The sequence below is a fragment of the Ailuropoda melanoleuca genome, chromosome 12 (genome assembly GCF_002007445.2).
Source record: "Ailuropoda melanoleuca isolate Jingjing chromosome 12, ASM200744v2, whole genome shotgun sequence".
Lineage (NCBI taxonomy): Eukaryota > Metazoa > Chordata > Mammalia > Carnivora > Ursidae > Ailuropoda > Ailuropoda melanoleuca.
Genome location: NC_048229.1, coordinates 26014236 through 26031314, shown reverse-complemented (window position 1 = coordinate 26031314; position 17079 = coordinate 26014236). Strand labels below are relative to the sequence as shown.

General features: G+C 58.5%; 1 protein-coding gene across 1 annotated transcript; it reads left to right on the top strand.

The window, feature by feature from the left end:
- On the top strand, positions 1-16588 carry ZNF444 (zinc finger protein 444). Its single transcript, XM_034638071.1, has 5 exons — positions 1-166; positions 5944-6288; positions 13356-13440; positions 15004-15403; positions 16468-16588. Exons 2-5 carry the CDS (start codon positions 5977-5979, stop codon positions 16586-16588), a joined length of 918 nt encoding a protein of 305 aa, XP_034493962.1. The 5' UTR covers positions 1-166; positions 5944-5976.
- The last annotated feature ends 491 nt before the right edge of the window (positions 16589-17079 follow it).

The following is a 17079-nucleotide window of genomic DNA, read 5'->3' as shown; positions in this document are numbered from 1 at the left end:
TCGAGAGGCCTTGTTTGCTTGGGCTAATAGGCCGCTGGCCGTGCTCGATGCACCTTGGAAAGTGTAGTTCAGAGCTATTTGGAGACGGGCGTGCGAGATTCTTCACGGCGAGCGGCCAATGGGAAGCGTCCTTTGCCGCGATGCTTCCTGGGAAATGTAGTTCTGGGTGAGGCCGGCGGGGCGGGGGGTGAGGGACCGAAGGTGAGGGGCGGAACGGACGCCTCGGTGTCTGAGTGTTGGAGGGGAGGAGGCCGGAGGGGTTTGGCGCAAAGCCTGCCGGGGCATGGAGTCCCGGTGAGCTTTGTGCGCATGTGCACCAAGTGAGGGGACTTGGGGGGCCTCGTCTGGGAGAGTGAGGTGAGCGAGGGGGGGAAAGGGGTGTTGGGCCGGGTCCTGGGGCGGGTGGGGGGCTTCCGCGGGCGCTAGCCCTTGCGCGGAGTTCGGGGCGTCCGAGAGTGAGGGTGACCGCCGCGCTCCTCTCTGCGGGTGCCGAGCGCCCACGACGGGGGCTTGGTGCACGGGAGGCGGTTGGCCGGCGGGTGGAGAGTGCACCAGGGTGTGTTCGCGTCCCGAAGCTGCCCCCCGGCCAGCCTCCAGTCACCCTCTGTGCCCCCTGTTGGAGGGCTGGTCCCCTCTTGCGGTGGCTCGTTAGGTTTGCGTGCGTGCGCCTTTTGGGTGGATCGCGGTGTCCGCATCGCCTCCCGGGGTGGCAGTGGGTGCAGCTCCCACTCCGGTAGAGCGCTTAGGGGGCGCCCCGTACTGCTCTCGGCATCTTTGTTTTCCTTGCGTCTTGCACTCAGCGGCGACTCTCGGATCAGTAGGGGTTTTCTCCCCGTTTTACAGCCCAGGAAATGGAGAGCCCGTGTGTGAAAGGTGCTGTTGTACTTTGTCCAAGGACAAATAGCTAGTCGGCTGCAGAACCGGGCTTTGCTCCAGAGCCCTTGTGCTCCGAGTAAATATTTGTCCAGTGGACCAGTGGCTTTCAGCCGGGCGGGGTGGGGGGGCATTCTGCCTCCCAGGGGATAAATGGCAGTATCTGGAAACCTGTTGGGTTGTCACAGTTGGGGAGTTGGGGAGACAACCACTGGCACGGGGTGGAAAAGGGCTAGGGATGCTGATAAACCTTTCACATGGCATGAGGATGGCTGCCACCACGCAGAATGACGCTGCTCCACGTACCAGTAGCGCCGAGGTTTGGAAACCCAGCAGCAGACACGCAGGTCTTCATTGAGACTTACTGTATGCTGGGCCACTGCTAATTCATATTCCTAGCAACCCCTTGTGGGGAAGGAGCTATTATGATCCTGGTTTACAGGTGGAGAAATTCAGCCCACAGAGAGGCAAGTCATGGGTCCAGGGTGACGCACTAGGTAAATGGGAGAGCTGGAAGTGGAAGCGAGGCAGCCAAGGTCCAGAGCCCCCTCTTAACCGTTTAGTTAACTGAACGCGCCGTGCAGAGGTGCTGGGTGCAAACAGCATGGGCTCTGGAGTCCCACAGTTCCAGGTTTGAATCCTGCCTCTGAGTGTTCGGTTCTCCTCACGGGTGCCCAACGCACAGGGCTGTTGGGACGCTCTTGTGGGGCAGTGGGAAGCAGAGCCCACTCAGCGGCTGTCTCCTGAGGCCTCCAGGGTGCCTGGCTGGGCTGGATGGTGCTCCTTGACACGGCAGTGTTCGTGTCACCTTAGCACACAGCGCTCTGGCATCCCCAGGGGGCCCTGAACCTGCAGTGGATGATAAGGATTGGTTTACGTGGTGGAATGGCCTTACTTACCGCTTAGTATGTGGTGACCCCAGGACCCAGAGAAGGGACCAACTGGCCCTGCTCTCAACTCACAGTGGACAGCTGGTGGATACCCATAACACCCCCCCCCCCGAGACTGTGGGACCCTTCAGCTTGCTCCCTGAGGTCTGATTCCAGTCCCATCCCGGAAGGATCTTTCTCACAGCAGGGCAAGCTTCTGTGAATCTTTGGAGACTCAGCTCTGGCCCACATCTTCTGGGAAGCCTTCCCCGCCACTCCCAGCCTCGGCAGTCCTCGCATGGAGGGATGGGTGGGCGGGAGGTGATTGCAGACAGGCCGTGGAACCAGGCAGACCTGGGTGTGAGTTTAGGCTCTATTAGCTGGGTGGCTTTGGGCAAGATGTCTTCATCTTCCCCATTTGCAAAATGGGGGCAATGATACTAGTCTCATAGGATTGATCATCCCATAAATTTTCTTGAGTGCGAGCCAGCATGCTGGGCTCTGTGTATGTGGTCTCTTGCTCTCCTGAAGCTTCAGTTCTCGTGAGAGAAGACCACACAGAAATATAACACCGTCTTGTTAAACACTAAAAGAAAGTTAGTAAAGGTGATGGGATAGTAACTACAGGGTAGGGTGTGTGGATGCTATGTTAATCGGATGATTGGAGGAGGTTCTCCGAGTAGGGGAAATTGAGTGGAGGCCTCAAAGAAGAGAAGGAGCCAGCTGAGCCAGCCAGCAAAGAGGAGGGGGGAGAGAATAGCAGGTACAAAGGCCCTGAGAATATAATCAAGGAGCCAGTGTGGCTGGAGTAGAGAGAGCCAGAGGTAGAATGATAAGAGACAAGAAAGGTAGGCAGACGTGAGACCTTGTGTAGCAAGGAAGCAGTCAGAGGGTTTTGAGTGGGGAAGTGACATAATGTGATTTGTATTGAGGGTAAAAAACCCTTTCTCATTACTATGGGTTGATTTGCATCTAGGGTGGCAGGCTCGGGAGCAGGGAGGTGCTGAGGGGGGCTATGGGGGCCGGCCCAACGAAGAGATGATGTCCATGGTCAGTGGCATTGCAGTTAAGAGCCCGGGCTTTGGACTTGGGCTCTCAGGGGGTCCTTTCAGCCCAGCCACTCACAGCCTGTGCCTCAGAGCCAAAGATATTCTCTCTTGACCTCCTTTCTCTGCTGCAAAATGCGGGTGGCCGCAGAAATATCTCGTATCAAAAGGGAAGTCGTTCCAACACAGACTTTCTGTTAAATTTCATTGGTCAGAGCCCCTGTCTACCTCCTGCCTTGTGGTCAAGAGAACTGTTCTGTAGTCGTGATCGAGAGCAAGCTGCTATGGCAAGGAGGCCCCAAAATACAGTGGCTCAAGTCAGGAAAACTTGTTTTCTGACAATGCAGCGGTGTTCTAGGTTGGGTCATCCAGGATCCCTTCTGTCTTGTCTCCCACTGTCCTTTAGGTCAGGGGTTGGCAAACATTTCTGGAAAGAGCCAGATAGTAAATATTTCTAACATGTGGGCAGCTTTGGGGGCTATTCAGTCTGCGAATCTATTCAGGTTTGCCTTCCGAAGTCAAAAGCAGCCATGGACGGTGCATGAGCAAGTAGGCATGGCCATATACCAATAAAACTTTATTTAAAAAGAAAAAGCTGGCAGCTGAGTGGCTCAGTCGGTTAAGTGTCTCCCTTCGGCTGAGAGTCCTGGGATCAAGCCCCATGTTGGGCTCCCTGCTCAGCAGGGAGTCTGCTTCTCTCTCTCTCCCCCTTGCTTGTGCTTTCTCTCTCGCTATCTCTCTTTCAAATAAAATCAATAAAAAATCATTTAAAAAATTTTTTTAAAAAAGGGGCAACTGGCTGGCTTACTTGGTAGAACATGTGACTCTTGATCTCAGGGTTGTAGGTTCAAGCCCCACATTGGGTGTAGAGATTACTGAAAAATAAAATAAAAAAAAAATGGGGCGCCTGGGTAGCGCAATCGTTAGGCGTCTGCCTTCGGCTCAGGGCATGATCCCAGCGTTCCAGGATCGAGTCCCACATCGGGCTCCTCCGCTGGGAGCCTGCTTCTTCCTCTCCCACTCCCCCTGCTTGTGGTTCCCTCTCTCGCTGGCTGTCTATCTCTGTCAAAAAAAAAAAAAAAATCTTTAAAAAAAAAAAAATAGGCTGCAGGCCAGATCTGGCCCACAGGTGGCTGTTTGCCGATCCCAGTCCTAGTGGTTCTCAAGCGTTTTAAACTCAGGACCCCTTTATATTCTTAAAAATTACTGGAGATTCCAAAGCATTTTTATTTATAGCAGTTATATCTATGGGTGTGTCTCATATTGAAATGTAAGGTCAAAAAAATTTCCAGGTATTAATGTATTTAGAAGTAGAAATAATCGATCTTTCATATATTGACATAAATAAAATTTTTGAAATGGAAAATAACTGTTTTCCAAAACAAAAATTGGAAGTGTGGGATTATTTTTCTGTGAATCTCTCCAATGCCTGATGTAAAAGAAGACGGCTGGGTTTTGCCTCTGCTTCTGCATGCAGCCTGTATTCCTGCAGCCTCTGGAAGACCCCTCAGGAGACACTCAGGAGAGGACAGTGAAAGAGGCAGATAATGTCTTACTGTCATGATGAAACAGTTCTGACCCCGCAGTACGCCACGGGTCCTTGGACCACATGAGGACCTCTCTTCCAGGCCGGGGTCTCTCAGCCTTAGTGCTGTCAAGATTTGGGGCTGGATCATTCTGTGCCGTGGGCTGCCCTGGGGGCTGTAGGATCCCCAGCTGCTCGCTGGATGCCAGCAACAGTGTTCCCCTACCCCCATCCAACAGTCAAAAACCTCCAGACATTTCCGGTTGTCTACTGGGGTCACGTCACCCCTGGTGGAACCACTGCTGCGTCTGGGTCCCCTTCTTCAGGAGCAGGGAAGAGGAAGTGGAGGGCACACAGCTTCCTTGGGGGGGTGGGGGGATTACACAAAGGAGGAAGGGGAGAGTGGATGTAGGCCAAGTCCTGCAGTCCACCACGTTTCCCAATCCCCAGGCATGAGTGGGGGCCCATCAGTGTATCAGGCAGCTCGGGCAGCCGCAGGAATACCACAGACTGGGGGTTTCCACAACAGACCTTTGTTTCTCTCGGTTCTGGAGCCAGAGTCCAAGGTCAGGTGCAGGCAGATTCATGTCTGGGCTGCAGTGGCAGCCTGCTTATCTCACGTGGCAGAGTGCGTCGAGAGAGTTGTGTTCCTCTAAGGGCACCGATCCCGTCAGATTCGGACCTCGTCCTTGTGGCTTCTCTTAGTCTCTTTTTCCGTTTTTACTGAGATGTCATCAGCATATAGCGTTGTGTTACACGTGATGATCTGACGTAGGTACGTTGTGACGTGGCCGCCACGGTGAGTTCAGTTCACGTCTGTCAACTCGCATAGTCACCCCGTTTTTTCTTGTGATGAGAACTTGTAAGCTCACTCCCCTAGCAGCTTCCAAGCAGGCAGCACAGTCTCGTGAACCCCGGTTGCCATGCGCTACGTCAGACCCCCCCCACGACTTACTCGTCTTCTAACCGAAGCTCGTACCAGCTTCAGCCACCATTCATGTGCACCCGGTCGTCTCCCCACGCCCACCTCCGGATACCGTGGTGCTGCGGTTAGAGCTTCATGTGCATTTGGGGGACCGTGAATAAGGAAGCGGTTGGGGGTGGCTTTGGAATAGGCATCCTGAGGCATCTGCTGCAGGGGACGCTGGGGACGCGGGGTTTGCGTGTCATCGGGGCGAGCAGTTACAATGACAGTGGCACTGACGAGAGCTCAGGGCGCTCTGAGCGCTTGCGGGTGCTGTGCTCTGGTCCCAGCTGTCTCCGTGTCTGTTCCTCACACGGAGCTGAGGAAGGAGACTGAGGAACAGCAGGGCCCACGGCCACCCGGATCTGAGCCCGTGCCGTGCCAGGACGGGGATCCGAACCTCCCTTCCTTTGGCACCTGTTGCGCGCAGGGCTCCCCCCGGGCCCAACAGCCCATGGGCATCTTCCTTCTGAGGCACTCCTCCCTCGGCTGCGTAAGGTAGGTGAGCACCTCGAACTGTGGGGGAAACTGAGGCGCAGAGGCTCCACCACTTACCCCAGGTCACTAGTCTCCTACGTGGGCACGCTCGGGGTGCACCCAGCAGGAGGCACTGGTCTCTCGAGTGACTGAGCTGGGCTCTGACCGTGCTGAACTCCCCTCCCACAGGCGCTGCTGTCCCTGTGGGGCTCACAGACCCCCATGGAGGTCCCGTCTCCCCAGCCCGTGAAGCAGGAAGCCCAGACGACCGAGGGCCTGACGCTGGACTCGCCATGGCACCGCTTTCGGCACTTTCACCTGGGTGACGCGCCGGGCCCCCGTGAGGCCCTGGGCCTGCTGCGTGAGCTGTGCCGAGACTGGCTGCGGCCCGAGCTGCACACCAAGGAGCAGATGCTGGAGCTGCTGGTGCTGGAGCAGTTTCTGAGCGCCCTGCCTGCCGACATCCAGGCCTGGGTGTGCAGCCGGCAGCCCCAGAGCGGCGAGGAGGCCGTGGACCTGCTGGAGGAGCTCTGGGTGAGCGCGGGGTCAGCGGGGGTGGGGGGCCTGCTCGCACTCGCGTCCCTTAGCCGCTGCCTCCCCTGGCTGGAAACTGGCTTCGCCCCTTGCTGCCTCGGCTCTGCTATCTGGAGGGCCGCTGGTCTCGGGGCACAATTGAGAGTGGGGAGGCTTTGGGGCGGGCGTGAGCATCAGGCTGCTAGCGCAGTGCAGAGGGGTGGTCCCCGAGACCGCCCTCCCTTCTGACTCTCACGGCAACTTTGGGGGTCTCCGAGGCTGCCCTCCTGTTGAACGATTCAGGAGAGGGACCCAGAACCGTCCGAAAACTGTCTTGCTCACATTTGGGATTTGTCCTGGCCGAAGGACCCAGATCCGGTCAGTGGAGGGACGAGGTACAGGGCTCCAGCCCAGCCCCGTGCACGGACCTCCAGCTGTCCTCTCCTAGCCACAGTTCGTGACAACGTGCGTGCGGGATCGCCAGCCGGGGTGGCTCCTTGAGCCTTGGTGCCCGGAGTTTCTGTTGGGCTCCGCCATGCAGGCATGACCCCCTTTGCCCTCCAGCCCCCCGGAGGCTGAGCAGATCCTGGGTGTCTGAACGTCTCCGATATAAACTATCCTGTTGGACTGTCCCGTGTCGCCCAAAGCCCCCACGCACAGATACTCCTGTCGGGTAGGATGGCCCAGGGCCTTAGAGGTCACCTCCCAGTGGCTAAGGGCAGAGGCCAGCCCTCCCTTTGGGTGAGGCTAAATGCTTTACTGAAGGCAAGGGGTCACCCGACTGGAGCCTGTGCGCCAAGCCTGCCCCCGCCCGGTTTTGTGGAGCATGACAGAACCTCCCGGGTTGCACAGCCAGGCCTGTCCCTTCACGCGGTGGCCACAAGGACTGAGTGGGGCAGTGTGGATGCAGACAGACGGCCCGCAAGAGCTGAAAACCTTTACTTTTGGTCCATTGCAGGAACAGCCCGCTGACCCCCAGTTCAGAGCCACGCTGTCCAGTGAGAAATAGTTCGTGAGCCCTGTCTGTAATCCTGAACGTTCTAGTAGCACGTTAGAAAGGGTGGAAAGGAACAAGCGGATTTGATTTTTGAACTCAGTGTATCCAAGCTGTTACCATCTTGGCAGGTGGCACTTGTCACCTTCTCAAGTGCTCAGCAGCCACATGTGACCCTGTGGTGAGCGGCGGCAGCTACGCAAACAGCCATGAGGAGCGTGAGCAGGCTGAGGGAACAGCCAGTGCATGGGCCTCGAGGCCGCGGAGAGGCTGGCGGGCACGGGGGGGGGGGGGGGCGGGGNCAGCACGGGGTCAGAGGTCGTTGGATGGCGGGGGGAGGAGTCAGAAAGATGGCAGAATGTCCAGTGTGAGGGCTGTCGGGTGCTCGGGATGCAGCCGTGGTCTTGTCAGTCCCCTTCCCCTCTCTGGCCCGGCTCCCTGTGATATGCTGTCCCCCGCTTCCTGGGACCAGCCTCACCCCTCCGTTACCTCTCTTCGCTGCCGCTTCTCTGTTCCCTGTCACTGCACCGTAACACATCACCGCAGAGCCGGTGCCTTAAAGACAGCGCAGACGAACTTACTTGGACTTCTGCAGGCCAGGCGTCAGACTCGGGTCTGGCGGAAACCTGGGTGTGGGCAGGGCTGTGTTCCTTCTGGCGGCTCCAGGGAAGAATCCATCCGTGGGCCTCACTCGACCTCTGCTTCCAAGGTCATGTCCTCTCCTGACCGTCATGATGATACTGGGCCTGTCCACATAATCCGGGGCAGTCCCCACATGTCCGGACCCTTACCTCGGTCACACCTGCAAAGTCCCAGCCCTTTTGCGACATGAAGTCACAGGGTCACGACTCCGGGATCAGCGACTGTTGTGCGTGCCAGAGGAATCGGAAGTGGTGTGCGAGCACGGCGTCAGATTCTCGTGCAGTCATGGTTTCTGGCGCCTCTCGGACGGCCTCCGGGAGGAGATGTCCCTGCATGCCGGCATTTCGTTGCTCTCCTCTCTGGTAAGAGCAGCCGCGGGCTGGGAGCCGGCCAGAGCGTCGGTGGACTGGGGTGATGCTGTTCTGTGGATCGCACCGAACCGTCCACGGCCCCTCTGATGCTGCTTCCCCGTTGCTGGTGGGACGGGCAGCTATTTTATTAAAGCAAAAGGTGTGAAGAGTGATGGTAGCCTGGGCGTCAGGCCATTGCACTCAGACTGTGGCAAAGGGACCTGGAGCTGGAGTCTGGGAAACGCCTCTGGGACGAGGGTGTCTGAGGTGTGAGTCCTCCCTGTGAGCGGCAGAGCCTGCCCTGATGCGTCGTGCACGCGCTGGTGTAAGGCCGCGGCTCCACACCCGGCTGCTCAGAACACGTGGGAGCTTTGAAGAGCGCTGTGGTGGGTCTCTCGGGCATGCGAGGGGCCATGGCTTCAGTGGATTTTTTTTTTTGAGACTTTATTTCTTTGCTTGAGAGAGTGTGCAAGTGAGGGGAGAGGCAGAGGGAGAGAGAGAGAAGCAGACTCCCCGCTGAGCAGGGAGCCCGATGACGCGGGGCTCGATCCCAGGACCCCGGGACCGTGACCCGAGCCGAAGGCAGACGCTCAACTGATTGAACCACCCAGGCAGTTGGCTTCAGTGTCTTTTTAACTTTTGGGGGGACGTACAGTTTTCTGCATTGTCGACAGTCGGTGGTTCATTGTAACGGTGGTCAGGACGCAGACCTGTGCTGTCGCCTCAGACCCCCGTGTGCCGCCAGTCCATGGTCCGTCTTCTGGGGAAGCCCAGAAAGGAACTCAGTGTGCGAACTTCGGGGGCTGGGTCTTTGGCTCAGCACGAGGCCTTTGAAATTGACACATGTGGCTGTGTGTGTCAGGAGTTGGTTCCTTTTTCACATCAAGTAGATCCCTGTGGTGTAGACACCAGTTTCTCTGTCCCTCCCCCCCTGAAGAACCCAAAAGCGGTCTCCAGTGTTGGGTGGTTTTGAATACAGCTGCTTTAAATGCCTGGGTGTGCATGTCTGTGTGAACACGAGTTTTCCTTTCTCCAGAGTGGGTCGCGGGGAGTGCGAGGGCTGGGTTTTGTGGCAGGTATGTTTGGTTTTAGAAGAAACCACCAGACTGCTTCCCGAAGTGGCTGTGGCATTTGGCATTGCCACCGGCAGCATGTGAGCCTCCACGGTTCTAAGGGCCCTTGTCAGCTGCTCGGATTCCAGGGGCTGAGAGAAATCCCTGCCTGACTGAGCTGGCCTCGTGGAAATCATTCCTTTTTTTTTTTTTTTTTTTTTTTAAGATTTTTTTCNTATTAGAGTGTGAGAGAGAGAAAGCACAAGCATGGGGAGCAGCAGGCAGAGGGAGAAGCAGACTCCCCACTGAGCAGGGAGCCCGATGCAGGACTCGATCCCAGGACCCTGGGATCATGACCTGAGCTGAAGGCAGACGCTTCACCAACTAAGCCACCCAGGCGTCCCAAGGAAATCTACTTTTTTATGGTTTGTGTAGCAGTGACTGGAGCATAGGTACTCGAGTGCAGGGACCTTGTCTTTCTTGTTCACTAACGTGTCCCTGGTGCTTTCAGTAGCGTCTGGGGCATAGTAGGTGGTCAGAAAAGGGCTTGCCAGGGAGCAGTGAGTGACCCCCAGGCTTCCTTCGTTGGATGCAGGTGGGCAGTGCAAAGTTTCCTGTCACGTCTGTGGAGGCAGAGCCTGGACTGTTCTGCAGGTGACGGAGGTGGACGCGGCGGGACCGACCCGGCCACGGTCAGTCCCCCGCATCCGGTCCCAGGCGCACAATAGCCAGGGGCCGGGTATCTGCCAGCCCAGGAAACCCAAAGGAAGGCAGGGGGGCGGCAGGAGCAGAGAGGCGGGGAGAGCCCGGGCTGTAGTCAGCACAACAGGAAACACCCACTGGTCTGTGCCTCCGGGAGGTCAGCTCTCCGGGAGTCCTGGGGCGGCAGCCGGCAGCACAGGAAGAGAGCCCCGCGACCCGGCAGAGGTGAGAGCCGAAGCCGTGGTGCGGGCAGGAAGGCGAGGGCAGCAGCGCGGCCGCAGAGGTGAGGGCATCCGGCAGGGCTTGCCGAGCTGATGAAGTTGAGTGGTCAGCGGGACTCTGGCCAGACCCCGAGTCTACGGGAGAAAGACCCCCCACCTCCTCACCGCGGCCTGTGCCCCCTCGCCGGTAGAGCTGCAATAAATACGTGAACGAGCTGCAGGGTGGGAAGTTCAGACTTGAACCCAAGTGACCTAGCTGCCCCCAGACGGGCATTGCTGGCCATCAGGCGGCTCTGTGTGCGGCGCTTGGGTTCCCCCGAGGACACCTGGCTTTGATACCGGCTGCAAGTTCGGGGGTCCCCAGGACCAGCCTGGGCGCAGTTGTGCATGAGAAGGACTCAGGACTTGATGAGAGCTGGGGTGCTCACAGTTCGATTCGTTTCAGTGAAGGGACGCAGAGCTCAGTCAGCCGAGGGAGAGGCACACGGGGCAGGGTCCAGGAGAGCTCCTCTCTGGGGGGCGCCGTGGGGACAGCACCAAGTTGTGCTGACCATGCTGATGAGGAGGCTCCCCAGCCTGGCGTCCAGGCTTTTACCGGGGGTCAGCTGTATACCCCCATGGCTGACTCTAGTCTTCAGCCCCTCGGGAGGCTAAGAGCCCCCTGTAAATCCCATTGTGTGCCCGGCCTGCCTGTCTTCACCCAGCCCTGAGGGGTCAGTGCTGCATACTGTTACTCTCTGTCTCCAGATGATGGCATGAGTCCCAGAGAAGTCAAGCAACTTGCCCGAGGTCACAGGGCTAGTTAGGGGGCAGCAGGAGGAATAGAACCCACAGGCCCCGACTCTAGATTCTGCTTCTAACCTCTGCTGTACCCCAGAGACTGAGCCCCCAGTGCCTGGTGCAGGGCTCCAACCTCATCTCATGGCCACTCTGCCTATCTCCTTGTGGATGGGGCTTGGTCTCTGCACAGTCCTTATCCCATGTCTGGGACCCCAAACCAGAGGGCCCCAGGCCATCCAGAGGATGTGTGCCCTGGAATCACCAGGAGAGCCTGTTGGCGGTGCGGCGTCCCGGGCCCTGCTCGCGGGGGGGGGGCCTGCAACAGAGGCCAGTGGTGGCGGGCACCTGGCATGTGTCCTGCTGCTGGCCTCCCGCACCGGGGCAGACGTCACCTGTGGGTCGCTGGAGCCCCACCGAGGGCCAGGGTGCTGGGGAGTTTCCTGCTGTGCCCTCAGCACCTGCCAGTCTGGGTCAGGACTCGGCGTGAGACCGAGTGCCACCTCAGGCCCGCGGCCCTGACCCCGGGGTGGGAGGTAACTTGCTTGGGTCCCACAGGCAGGTCTGTGGCTGGAGGCACCTAGGTACCTAGTCGGCCTCATGCCAAACCCTGACTCCACACCTCGGTACCCCCTTATCTTGACCCCCTTCTTCAGGAAGTGTTTCTTCATCAGAGCAAAGGCAGACGGTTTGACCCATTTCCCCATCCATCTTTCACTCACTTGGTGTCTGCTGGGGACTGTGGGAAGAGGCACCCGGAACTGGAGCCCTGCCGGCTTCCCCGGTGGTGGGAATGTGAAGTGGGGCAGTCGCAGTGGGAGACGTCTGACAGTTCCTGTGACAGTTCAGCACGTGCTGCCCTGTGAGCCAGCAGTTCACTCCTGCGTGTACGTCCACACACAGCTCGTCCTGATGGGAGGTGAGTGGCAGCAGGGCAGCAGCCTCCGTAATCAGCAAGAAGTGGAAACGACCCGTGTGCCCACTGGAACGAGCAGAACGTGGTCTAGCCACGCAAGGGACTGAAGCACTGACACCCACTGGAGTCGAAGACACGACGTGGAAAGGGGAGGGGGCCAGTCGGAAGGGACTGTGGGCTGCGAGATTCCGTTAACGCAGCATCCCGAACAGGCAAATCCACAGACACAGAAAGAAGACGAGGTTCCCGGGGCTTGGGAAGGGGAGTGGCTGCTACTGGGTTGGGATTTAGTTTGCAGGTGACGAAAATATTCTGAAACTGGCGATGGTCGCACGACTCTGAATGCACTGAGAGCCACGGAGTTGTATTCTCAGTGGGCGAATTACGTCTCACGACAGCGGTTATTAAAGTGACTGGCGCTGGGGATACCACAGAAGGAAGGCAGGCCGGGCCCTGCCCTCCAGGAGCCCACAGTCCGTAGGAGGAGATGGGCAAGCACAGGCCTAAAAATGCGGTGTGACGGTTCCGCTGGCTCTGTCTGCCGAACGTTTCAGGACAAGTGATAGCAGCTCCAGACGAACTTGACAGCAGTCGAAGAAGGTACACTTCCCAGATCCTCCTGTGGGCCAAACCGAAGACACCACGAGAAAGAAAACTGTTGGCCAGTATCCTTACACTCAAAATGCTTATGGTGCATGAAAGAACCCCCCTGAAAGTACCTATTTACTCTGTGGTTCTGTATCGTTTCTAGAATCTGAAAACAGCCCTGTAGCGACGGGAACTGCATCAGCATTTGCTGATTGGCAGTGCGGGGAGGCAGAGACCCCAGCCGTGCACAAGGAAGCTCTGAGGGGCGGATAGATACGTTCGCCATCTCAGCCGTGATGGTAGTTTCGTGCGTGTGTACCTGTGGAAACTCCCTGGATCATATGCTTTAAATGTATGCGTTTATAAGTACATCCGTCGTAAGTTCCGTGAAGCTGTTAAGTAGTGCAGTGTGGTAGGTGGCAGGCTAGGGGCTGTTCGTCCGTCACACAGGGCCGTGGTGGCAGGGAGGGGGCTCGGTCAGGGCCTGGAGGGCATGTCTAGGATTTAAAGCAGCTGTATCAGTTGTCCGTTGCTACGTATCAGATCACCCCAAACTTAGAGGCTTGCAACAACAAACACTTGTTGTCTCACACAGTTTCTGTGGGTCAGGAATGTGGGGCGGATCTGACTCAGGGTCTCGTGAGGGGGTCAGCTGGGGGCTGGACGACGGTCTGCTTCCCAGACGGGTCCCTCACATGGTGACCGGCGGGAGGCCTGGTGGCCGGCTTCCCCGGAGCACGTGATAGGACTTGACTGAACGTAGTCGGGGTCATGGGAGAAAAATTCGAGGTGGCTTCTCATTTCGCTGTGGTTTCTCATTTCTGAGTGTGGTATCTCTCATTTCAGGGACCAGCGATGAGGGTACCTCAGGATGTGACAGAAGGCTCTGGGGTGACCGTTGGCAAGGATGATGTGGGCATGATGCCCTTAGGTGAGTAGCTCACCCCCTCTCCCACACAACGCTCCTCTCCCACCTGAGGGTGTCCCCGTCCTGCTCAGCATTCATTTGCTCAGTGAACATTCCTGGTGTCCCTGCCACCTGGCAGGCCCCGAGCTGGGTACCAGGGCTGGAGGCGGATCAGACATGCCCCCACGGAGGGCACAGTGAGGTCAGACAGGACAGCCTGCGCTGGGCCGCGCATACCCGCTGTCGGTGTGCCAGCCACTGTCTTCCCAGCTCTCCTGCAGCCTGTGTTGCCACGTGGGAATGGGGCCCACTACATCCACAGTTTTTTGTCAAGAAGAGACAAAAGTTTGGGTTTTTATGACACTGCCTGATTTTCAAACGTTTTTTACATTTTTAAATACACTGCTGTGCACCCAGCCAGCACTGCCTTTGGCCGGCCCGCTGGTGCACTCTGCTCTCTAGAAGCCCACGGCTAGCCGTAGAAACCCCCATCCAGCGAGCTCAAGCAGCTTGCCTAAGGCCACGCAAGTCAAGGCCAGAGCCAGGGTGGGGACGGTGGCTTCTGCCCCCATAGGAGGCATCTCTGCACCCAGGAAAGGAGGCCCGGACGCCGAGGCTGGGGACCTGGTGGCCGGTGTGGAGGAAATGTATGGGTGGGAGCAGGAAGGTCACACTCTCTTTGTTGCACTGGGATCGTTTTTGTAAACTGAGTCATGAGCTGGGGCTTATGTCCCTGGAACTCCATAGAGCAGTTTAAAAACCTGGAAAAAGGAAATGTGAGGTTCATTTGTCCACCTGACTTACCCCCCCATCATTTGTCTACCCCATACCCACTCAGACACCACCCACCCCCTTCACACATCATGCAGTCCACCCACCTACTCTTCACACATCAGTCCACATCCCTCCTCACTCATGCCTCTGTCTCCCATTGTCCCCTCTCCTCCACCCATTCCCGTCCACCCATCTGTCCACCTATCTATCCATCATCCATCTATTATTTTTTTTTAAACCAGGAATTTTTTTTAAGATTTTTATTTGAGAGAGAGAGAGCATGAGCAGGGGGAGGGACAGAGGGAGAAGCTGACTCTGCACTGAGCAGGGAGGCCGAGGCAGGGCTCAGTCCTAGGATCTGAGGTCGTGACCCTAGTGGAAGGCAGACGCTTAACCCACTGAGCCACCCAGGCGCCCTATCGTCCATCTATCACTTATCCACCAATCCATCCATCCGTCGGCCCTTCACCCCGCCGTCTGTGCCCTCTTCCATCTACTCTTCCAACCACCAGGGCGCTGGTGGGTACACCCCTCCTCTTCCTTCACGCATCCTCTATCACATCTGTGCCTCCGCGTGCATCCGTGTATTAGGCACTGACTGCCGTGCATAACGAGCCTGGGCCGTCCCGGGACACAGGATGCCTAGGAAGCCTGCAGTCAGCCCTTCCCGCTCCCCCGTGGTTTCCTGACATTAGGCTTTGCAGCAGCAGGGCCCTTCCTAACTGATGCCGTGATCCCCGGCTTGCCCCCGCCCGCTGTGCCCTGCCCTGCCCGCCGCGTGCAGAGCCCTCACTCTGTGCCTTTGCCCGGCAGGAGATGCAGCCCCCGGGGCTGAGGTGCTGGCGACGGGGGACGCCCAGGCCTCCCGCCCCTACAAGCAGGAGCCGGGCAGCCCTCCACCGACCCCCGCGGCGCCGCCTGCGCCCTGCCTGCCCCCCTTCATGGCAGCGGCGGTGGCGGCGGCCCCGGGCACCACTTCCTGCCCCGAGTGCGGCAAGGCCTCCCTGAAGCCCGCCCACCTGCTGCGGCACCGGCAGAGCCACTCGGGTGAGAAGCCGCACGCCTGCCCCGAGTGCGGCAAGGCCTTCCGGCGCAAGGAGCACCTGCGGCGCCATCGCGGCACGCACCCCGGCGGCCCCGGGCCGGCCCTGCGCCCGCTGCCTGCGCGCGAGAAGCCGCACGCCTGCTGCGAGTGCGGGAAGACCTTCTACTGGTTTTTTTTTTTTTTTTTTTTNCAGCCCCAGGCTGACCCCTTCTGTTCCCGTTGCGCGTTCTGCCCCGGGCCACACTTCCTCTTCGGTTCCCGCGGCCTCCTAGGCCTTCCCACTTCGTGCAGGTGCGTCCACGAGCCCCGCCTCCCCCTTCCCTCCACCTGCCTGCCGCCCCAGGGCTGAGCGAGGCCGCGCAGGAGCCCAGGAGCAGAGCGCAGGGCAGGGGCGGCTGGTGGGCCCTGGATCCAGAGGAGGCTGGAGGAAGAAGACGGGATCTTGTCCCTAGGAGACCCCTCCCCAGCGGGGGAGGGGGGGAAGGGGTGACGGATGGGGCTCTGCTAGTGGGCTTCTTGGTCTCGCCCCTCTCTGCGGCCGGGAAGGCACGTGATGGACAGAAATGCCTGTTCCTGGGAAGCACCGCGGAGACAGTTCACCAGCATCTGGAGAGTAATAAAGTTGTCGATGAGAGGTGTGGTCAGAGTCCCAGGTTCTGTGTGGGCGGCCCCACCTCGGACTCCCCACCGTGTGGGAGGCCCTGGGCACCAGTTCCTCGTCCTTGAGCCTGGAGAGGAGGTGGCGGGAGATGGGTTTCATCCAGCCCACCTGGGGGCCCAGAGCAGGTGGCCCCACTGCTGTCTTAGAGACCAAATGATGCTTAATGGCAGGACTGGCCTGGTGCCAGACCTACTTGGGTTCTCATCTCGGTCTGTGGCTTCCTGGCTGCGCAAGCTTAGGTCATACCCGCTCTGGGTCTCGGTGTCCACATCTGCAAACAGCAGTGGTCCCCACGTCCATTGCTAGAGTCTTCATTGGGGGGGCACCCATTCATGGGGGACCCCCAAATACCAGTATCAGTAACTGTTGAGTATCCCACTTTGCCAAGAGAAGAGTCCAGTCTCTTGCTGAGGATCGGTTATGAGCTTGGGGGCCATGGGTCTGGGACCCCCTCACAGGGGGAGGGACTGGTGGTGCAGACCCTGGCCTGCCTCATCAGACTCCCCTCCCCCCTGCCTTGTTCTCTGTTCAGCACAGTCCTGGGGTTCAGACCCTGGTGTTTTCTCTTCAGGAAGATGCTGCTGGACCTGACCAGTCCAGGCCCTAGCTGCAAGGGAGTCCAGGAGGGGGACTGTCTGGACTGTCAGGCATCTGTGGCTAGAGGCTGGTCCCCCCCCTTCCAACACCTGTGAGGCAGGACAGTTCCCAGACAGCTGAGGGAGGCTTGGGTACCAGCAGTCTCAAGGAATGCCACATGTTTGCCAAGGGGCCCTGGACCAGCCCCTGGGCCCAAGCACCCACCTTGTGAGACAGGTGGGAAGGGCGGGTCGGAGGTGAGCCCCCACATGCACTCTCGTCACAGTGCCGTGTCACCATGCCCACGTCCAGCAGAGGAATCCAGCTTGGAGAAGCCACGTCTGCTGCTGCAGGACCTCAGGGGGTGGGGTGGGGTCTGAGGATGGGGCTCCGGTGATAACAGGACAAACACTGCTGGCTGTGGATCAGGCCCTCTGTCAGGCATTGAAATCTGCCCTCTCGTTTTTCGCCATAGTCCCTCCCCCATTACACAGATGGGGAAACGGAGGTACCGGAAGGGTAAGTGGCTGTGACCCCACTGGCCCAGCGCCCGCTCATCACGCAGTGATCATAGGGACTCCAGCTCTCACGTAGCTCGGGGCTCCCC

Coding starts and splice junctions, on each gene's coding strand:
- ZNF444 (XM_034638071.1), top strand. CDS start 5,977: ATGGAGGTCCCGTCTCCCCAGCCCGTGAAGCAGGAAGCCCAGACGACC. Junction 13,441..15,003: donor TGTGGGCATGATGCCCTTAG/GTGAGTAGCTCA, acceptor TTTGCCCGGCAG/GAGATGCAGCCCCCGGGGCT. Junction 15,404..16,467: donor TGCGGGAAGACCTTCTACTG/GTTTTTTTTTTT, acceptor TTTTCTCTTCAG/GAAGATGCTGCTGGACCTGA.